The sequence below is a fragment of the Corythoichthys intestinalis genome, chromosome 2 (assembly GCF_030265065.1).
Source record: "Corythoichthys intestinalis isolate RoL2023-P3 chromosome 2, ASM3026506v1, whole genome shotgun sequence".
Taxonomy (NCBI): Eukaryota; Metazoa; Chordata; class Actinopteri; order Syngnathiformes; family Syngnathidae; genus Corythoichthys; species Corythoichthys intestinalis.
Genome location: NC_080396.1, coordinates 6,052,695 through 6,061,258, shown reverse-complemented (window position 1 = coordinate 6,061,258; position 8,564 = coordinate 6,052,695). Strand labels below are relative to the sequence as shown.

At 40.2% G+C, this 8,564-nt stretch overlaps 1 protein-coding gene across 6 annotated transcripts in view; it reads left to right on the top strand.

Moving 5' to 3' along the window:
- Positions 1-903: 903 nt before the first annotated feature.
- bsna (bassoon presynaptic cytomatrix protein a) overlaps positions 904-8,564 on the top strand; it is a 197,031-nt gene continuing 189,370 nt past the window's right edge. For 4 of the 6 annotated variants that reach the window (XM_057858314.1, XM_057858307.1, XM_057858297.1 and 1 more), the window contains exon 1: positions 904-1,306. In XM_057858314.1, coding sequence (XP_057714297.1) covers positions 1,128-1,306 — 179 coding nt within the window. In that variant the 5' untranslated portion in view covers positions 904-1,127. The remainder of the gene's footprint in view (positions 1,307-8,564) is intronic. The other 2 variants (XM_057858341.1, XM_057858331.1) reach the window with 1 other exon arrangement.

The window sequence follows — 8,564 nt, the reverse complement described above, 5'->3', positions numbered from 1 at the left end:
CTTTTTTTCGGTATCTGTTAAAATGGATTTTGGCATGTGGCATTTTTTCAGTATATGGCAAAATGGATTTTGGCATGTTGCATTTTTTTGCCATGTGGCATTTTTTTCGGTATGTGGTAAAATGAAGTTTGGCATGTGGCAATTTTTTTTGCCATGTGGCAAAATGGATTTTGCCATGGGGAATTTTTTTGCCATGGGGCATTTTTTTGGTATGTGGCAAAATGGATTTTGGCATGTGGCAGTTTTTTTTTGCAATGTGAGAAATTGATTTTGCCACGTGGCATTTTTTCGTGGAAAAAAAGTGCCACACGCCAAAATCCATCTTGCCACATACTAAAAAAAATGCCACATGGCAAATAAATGTCACATGGCAAAATCAGTTTTGCCACATGGCAAAATAACAATGCCACATGCCAAAATCCATTTTGCCACTTACCCCCCCAAAAAAATGCAACATGGCAAAAACAAATCCCAAATACCACTTTTTGTTCTCGGCCCTGCTGTTTGGCTTGATGTGCTGGGTAACCAATCAGCCATTAGTCCCGCCCACTGACTGGTGGATTTGACAGATAAAATAAATTCATGAAGTGCTGCAACCCATGTCGATGAAATAATTAAATAGTGAAATCATTATTATTTTATTTTTCTTTCATTTAATGGACTAGTATTTTAATGACACCCTTTATGGTACTTTTATTTATTTCATTCCCATTTTAATTAATTAATGACACATTGAAGTATTTATTGAAAGATTTATAGATTTCATTCTGTCCCATTTGGTCTTCCATCTATCTACCATACGTGTTTGCCACTGCTAATTGCGGTCCGATCGCACCCTCTAGCGGCGTCCATCGGTATGATTTCTCTTTCCCGGGCAGGCCCATGTAAGCGCGTTCCCGTCACACGTCAGAACCCAGCCTACTGGTGCTGAGGCTGACGGAGAGGCGGAGGAGGATGACGACGATGGCGCTGATACAGGAGCAACGCTGAGTTCGCTCTTCCTCCTTTATCTTCCCCCTTTTTTTACCCTCGTCTATACACTTTTCATTAGAATTCAAAGCGCATCATAGAGACAGTCGGGACCGATAGGACGCGCTAGCACTCGTGTCTCCTGAGCCGAGATCGGGATGGGGAACGAGGCGAGCATGGAGGGCGGCGGGCAGCCCGGAGAGGCCGGGATGATGGCTTCCGTGATGCCCGACAGATCCGCGACCGCCGGGCCGGCTGGACCGCACGTGAAGCCCGTCAACGGCTCGGCTGCCGGCGGAGGGATGGGTGTCGGAGGCCCCGGAATGGGAATGACGAGGTAGGGGCAGCGCTTCCCTCCTCTCCGTTGCACTGCTGTGTGTTTTCTGGACTATTTATGAGGAATGCACATCATTGGATGGCTGCGTACACGTCAAAAAAAGAGAGAAAAAAAACTCATTCAAAGCTTCCATGCATTTGACACTGAATGAAAGCGGTTACCATGGCAGTCACCACCCAAACATGACGATCTGCCGCACTGGTCGTGCATCGGTGTCGTGTGCTGCGATGGTAGTATTTCCCCCCTCTTGCGTGGCGTGACGAGCTGCAGAAAAACGCGCGCGCATTCTAGAGTACACGAGCGCACTCTCTCACGCGCACGTCGTCTTCAACCAGGCGCACGCATGCTCGTGTTTTTAGTGCCGATAGACGTCCAATCTATATAGGGACCCTCCCTATTAGTCCAAATGGATTGGACGTCCATCGCCGTCAATGAGTAAAGTATTGAAAATGACGGAGTAGCCCTCCCCCCTTGGGTTCTCGTTTGCAATGCTCGTCTCCCTATATGCTGGCGTCCATCTCAGGCGGTTCTTTGCATCAATCTGCCCGTTTTATATGGTCATACAATAACATTATAAAGCGGAGAGAGGAACAACAAGGTACTTGTTTGGCACTTCCGTGCGCGAATCCATAAATTTTTCAGAGCGCTTGTCCTCATTTGGGTTCATGTGTGAGTTGCCCATCATAAGAAGTGTCCACTTTGACTGGATGCTGCGGGCGGATTTTTTCTCTCTCCAAATTTGTAAATAAAAAAAAAGAAAAAAAATATGTGTAATAAGCGCTCTAATATCTATAACCCTTGCTAAATCCTGTTTTATTTCTCATTGAACCTGCAGGTGTATGAGTTGACTTGCATCCATTTTTTTTTTTTTTTTTTGGAGGAAAGATATTTCAAAATTCTGAATTAGTCTCAAAATCATGAAATTGTAAGTATATCAAATGTTATACATTTGGCAAGAAGGGGTTAAAACTAGAGATGCCGATCGATCGGGTCCGATCACGTCATTTTCATAGTATCGGAATCAGCAAGAAAATATCGCACATGCCTTTTTTAAAATATATATATATATGTATATATTTTTTAAGTTAATCGTTTTCTAACTGTATTTAACGTTTTACAGACATAATGTGTTACACTCATCCAGAGTCTTTAGTTTAGGCATAAAGTAGGGTTAGCAAATTTATCACGTTAACGGCGGTAATTAATTAAAAAAAAAAAAAAAAAATCACTTTAGAATATTTAACGCAATTAACGCATGCGCTGCACGACCCACTCACGCATTGTCGCGTTCAATCTTTAACGGCGCCTATATATAGAGCTAAAAGGCAGCGTAAAATGAGTAGAGTGAATTTTAGCAACTTTTGGACACTGTTTTTAATTGGCTAAAGCTTTACAGTCCCTCTCCCAACAATGAGAAATATCGTGGGACGCAATGTGGGGAAGAAAGGTAGTAGTTGATCATTTTTATTTAACACCTTATTTTATTTCCCATTTGTTATGTCCCATTATTTCCATATTTGGCTACAGTATCATTTACTATAAGCTCAACAAATACACTAGATGGTATTATTTAGTCACAATATACAAAGTCACATTCATCCTTTAAGAATTACAAGTCTTTCTATCCGTGGATCCCTCTCACAGAAAGAATGCTAATAATGTAAATGCCATCTTGAGGATTTATTGTCATAATAAACAAATACAGTACTTATGTACTGTATGTTGAATGTATATATTCGTCCGAGTTTTATTCATTTTTTTTTCTTAATGCATTACCAAAATGTATATGATCGGGAAAAATTATCAGGAATGATTGGAATTAAATCGGGAGCAAAAAAAAAGGAAACGGATCGGGAAATATCGGGATCGCCAGTTACTCAAACTAAAATGATCGGGATTGGATCGGGAGCAAAAAAACATGATCGGAACAACCCTAGTTAAAACCTCTCCTAATGTTTTCGTTTTGATAAAATTTGTAAAATTAGTTTTACCAGTAGCAGTGGCGTCGTTAGGCCTATAGTCTTAAACCTCCCTAAATAAGTTTGTGATGTTTTATTAAAAAAAAAAAAGAAATACAAAAATGCTGACTTAATCACTATAAAGTTGCCAGAATATTAGTTTAAATCAGTGTTTTTCAACCGGTGTGCCGTGGCACACTAGCCTTCAGAGATTGTCAGGTGTGCCGCGAGAAATTATCCAATATTGCTTTTTTTGTAAAGATATATCATTTATAACATTCTTAGAGTGGCCCCCGACCGTGTTTTGAAGGACATTCAGCCTTGTTAACAGCACGCGGACGTCGTCGGGCGGTGTTGCAGTGGGTAGCAAAGAGTAGGTGAAAGGCTCTCAGGAGTGTGCCGGCGAGTAAGTTATTGCTCGTGTCGCATTCAAGAACTGCTCGGATTTCTAGCCATCAGCCACCTTGCTGTCCACAACAGTGTGTTGGAATAAAACGAAAGGGGAGGATTGACAGTCCTCACATATGAATGAAATGGAAAGGATACGTTGGTGTATATCGACACTTGATGAATCTAATCAAATGATGTACAGTAGATGTGCTGGGGCCCACATTGTCGCAGACAGCAAGGTGGCTGATGGGTACAATTCCGAGCAGTTATTGAACGCAAGAACAAAAGACGAGTTGTGGTAAAAAAAAAAAAAAAAAGATAAAAAAAGCGAAGACGGAGAGTTCAAAGGCAAGACAATAGGCAAGGCAAGGCAAATTTATTTATATAGCACAATTCAACACAAGGCAATTCAAAGTGCTTTACATCACATGAAGATCATAAAAATCACATTTAAATCAATACAACGTAAAAACCAAGACAATCAAAATAGGAAATAAAATTATACATAAAAATCGCATTTAATCACAAATAGAATAAAAATAAATCAATAAAAATAAAACAAAAACTACTACTACTAATACTAATTGAAATCAGCAATGGAGATAAGCACAAGAGGAATAGAAAGCAAGTAGATTGAAATATATAGACAGTTATGGATATGCAGTGCTAAACAAAAGCGTTTTTAGCCCTGATTTAAAGGAGCTAACAGTTTGAGCATACTTCAGACGTTCAGGTAACTTGTTCCAGAGGTGAGGAGCGTAATAACTAAATGCTGCCTCACCCTGCTTGGTTCTTGTTCTTGTAACATGCAGGAGACCGGTTCCAGACGACCTTAGGGGTCTAGATGTCTCATAGGAATCTAACAAATCAAGCATGTATTTTGGTCAAAGGCCATTAAGTGTATTGTAGTATATAGTATTTTATAGTCTATCCTTTGACTCACTGGAAGCCAGTGTAGCGATTTCAAAACCGGTGTAATGTGGTCCAGCTTCCTTGTATTTGTGAGGACTCTGGCTGCAGCATTCTGTACTAGCTGCAGCTTCCTGACTGATTTTTTATCAAGACCCGTAAATATACCGTTGCAATAGTCCAATCTGCTGAAAATGAATGCATGCATAAGTTTTTCCATGTCTTGTTGAGTCAGAAGCCCCTTAATTCTGGTTATATTTTTAGGTGTTAAAAAGCAGATTTAGTGACTGACTTTAGATGGCTATCAAATTTTAGGTCTGAGTCAACAATTACGCCAAGGTTTCTGACTTGATTTGTTGCTGTAAGTGACATTGTGCTAAGGTGCCTGCTTATCTTTGACCTTTCCTTTTTTTGGCCCAAAAATGATCACTTCTGTCTTCTCCACATTTAACTGGAGAAAATTCTGGCACATCCATTCATTGATTTGCAGTAAATTACAATACAGTGAAAGCTGTTTTGTTCGGATTTACTTCCACCCAGGATGAGACAAAACCTGCTTCATTATGTTTCACATTCCATCCAATATCACACTGAATAAGTATAAAAATTGAAACTAGGGCTGTCAAACGATTAAAATTTTTAATCGAGTTAATTACAGCTTAAAAATTAATTAATCGTAATTAATCGCAATTCAAACCATCTGTAAAATATGCCATAGTTTTCTGTAAATTATTGTTAGAATGGAAAGATAAGACACAAGATGGATATTATCATTCAACATACAGTACATAAGGACCATTTGTTTATTATAACAATAAATCATCAAGATGGCCTTAACATTATTAACATTCTGTTAAAGCGATCCATGGATAGAAAGACTTGTAGTTCTTAAAAGAAAAATGTTAGTACAAGTTAGAGAAATTTTATATTAAAACCCCTCTTAATGTTTTTGTTTCAATAAAATTTGTAAAATTTTCAATCAAAAAATAAACTAGTAGCCCGCCATTGTTGATGTCAATAATTACTTACACAATGCTCATTAATGCTGAAGCCTATGAAATCAGTCGCACCCAAGCGCCAGCAGAGGGTGGCAAAACTCCATAAAACACAACAAGTGAGCGTTTCACTGTGTACTGTCATTTAAATCTGTCTGAGCGGGGCATCTGCGTTAATTGTGTCAAATATTTTAACGTGATTAATTAAAAAAAAAAAAAAACGCCCGTTAACGCGATAATTTTGACAGCCCTAATTGAAACATTATATTATAGTTAAATATACTATACAGAAAGTTGTTTTAGAAAATTTTAGTTTTATGTTGTGCCGCAAGATGTTTTCCAATGTAAAAATGTGCCGTGACTCAGAAAAGGTTGAAAAACACTGGTTTAAATCAATAATCATATAACCTGTCATTATTAACTTAAAGTGCCTATGACAGGATTAAAAAAAGTCTTAAATAGCATTATTATGTGAATTAGAATCATATTTTGAGACGATACAACTGTATACAACAATTTAGCAAAGCGCAGATCAGGCCCGGATCTAGGTTTACCCACCAGAGTGGGCACTAAGAAAACTTGAGGGGGCACCCCCAATGCAGGCTTTTTTTTTACCCTCTGCATTTCTCCGGGCTTGGGACCGGCACAAGTAGGACACTGGCTTGTGTCCTGTTGAGGCTGCATTAATTTTTATTTATTTATTTTTTCCATTCATCTATCTACTTATTCTCGCAGTCGGCGTGATGTCACGATGACGTCATCTCGCATAGCAACGTGTCACCATTTTGAGATGGGGGCAAGCACAGATAAACATCTGTAGACAAACGTTGTCTAAAATTCATATATTTCAGCTGTGTTTTGCGTCTTTTTTCATAAAAATGGCTTAAACATGACTTATTATTATCACGAGTCACTGCCGACAGACGCGAGGAGGCGATACGACTTAAAATTAGCGTGTATTGGCCTGCAAATCTGCCCATGCAAAGTCGCAGCTGATAGCTGGAAAAACAATCCAAAGGAATGGCCTGCAGTGGAGTTCGGAAACATCTACAACTACCTCATAAAGTCACCCAGTAAGTTGACATTTATCAATTACGTGGAATATGTGCTGTGTGGAACTAAGAAAACTGGTAGTATATACGGAGTGATTATTTCTGCCGTAACCGTTAATTCGTCTCCAAGCGTTATTTAGCCGTGAACACTTCACGGCAAAATAACCAATTCCCACCAGGCCAGTAATATACTGATCGACCGATCAGAGCAGTTCACGGCAAAAGAAAAATAACGCTTTGCGAGTTGTCGGTTACGGTAATAATAACCACTGCCTATTCTATTGAATCCTAGCAGCTAATTGGGGAAAAAAAATCGATTCAAGTTTACTCACCACTAATAAAATGTCGGTTGCAAACGTAAATGTGCCTGGATTTAGGTTCCCACTGGCGAGAATGGTCCACGGAACCGCCTTCTTTTACTGTTCCTCGATTGATTGCTTTCAGCCATTTGCTTGTCCTTTTCTTCTCACGAGGAAGAATGAAGAACTTCAAATGTGGCTCCGAACTCTTCCTTGTGTTACAACACGCAACACGGCAACTTTTAGTCATTCCGACGGAAAAAAAGTCCGCGAATAAGACAAAAGTTCAACGCGTTTGTACTACAATGCACGACAGAGCAACTGCTTGTGACTCGTGTTTTGCCCCCATTTCAATATGGCGACGCTTTGTGGTGGCTGGTGACGTCATTAATGCCCGGATGTCCGACTGCGAGAATGTGTCTGGAGGAGAGAGAGGAAGCGCGCGGATAACAAACGAGGTTGGAAAAACACCTTGTTTTGGTGATTGCTTGTTCGGCGTGGTTGCGGCCAACAGTAACCGTTAATCCTGCAATAAAAAAATAGGTTAGACCAACTCTCCGTGCGTTCTCTATATCCAGTGCGACGATACAATAAATATTCCTGACTGTGCCGGCACGGTAGTCGTGGCTATGAACACCTTTCTCGTATGAACGACTCTGCAGACGTGGCTTTGTCTAAGCAGGTTTATTAAAACTCAAAAGGGTGAAACTAAAGAAAACTGACAAAACAACACCATCAAAATATGCACAATATATGAAATCGCATATGTACTGCCCTATCTGTAGCAAACTGCATATGAAAATATGAATAAACAATTAGCAGAGCGTCCGAGACTTGCCGACCCGCTTACTCGTGGGTAATTAGCATATCACAAGTTTCATGCTAAGTGAGTCTGTCTCACTTTTTTGCACTGAAGTACACACAGTTCACATAGGCTACGTTCATACTACAGGTCTTAATGCATGAATCCGATTTTTTGTCATATCCGTTTTTTTGGCGTGCCCGTTCAGACTGCCTTTATCCATTGAGATCGTTCAAGTATTACGCATGCGCACTAATTCGCGGTCCGACACGCGCTGAGCAAGGGCAGAAGCATCAAAACAAATGACACACATCATCCGTCATTCCAGGGATATCATATTTTGCTTTTCAAAAGGAGGACACAAATAACAGACATAAATAATCCCCGTTTAGGCTTATATTCAAAGTTTATATGGATCGATAGCATGCACGCACGGTCCGTGCACGTCACACACACATACGGGCAGTTTGCCCCGACCTCGGCCGTGTAGGCGATGTTGAAATATTGCTCACTTGGAGCAGAGAGAAAACTGAGCATTCTCAGGCTTATCCTCAACCCATTTTTATTTTTTATGACTGTTGTCAAGCTCAGCCCTTCCCCAAAAGCCATGTTCACTGCAAGCTAGGCGCTAATAACGCACAGCGGCACCGCTATGGTAAGCGTCTCTCTCGCTATTTGATGACGTAATTGCTGCATGAAATCCGATTTGGGAGAGTGGACAGTACAGACCGCCGCGACAGTCTGGAAAAATGTGGCCCAGATCGGATTTGAACCACATACGAAAGTGACCCAGATCAGATTTGAAATGGTCCAGTTCTATGCGACTTGTAACGTTCAGACCGTCAAGTTAATG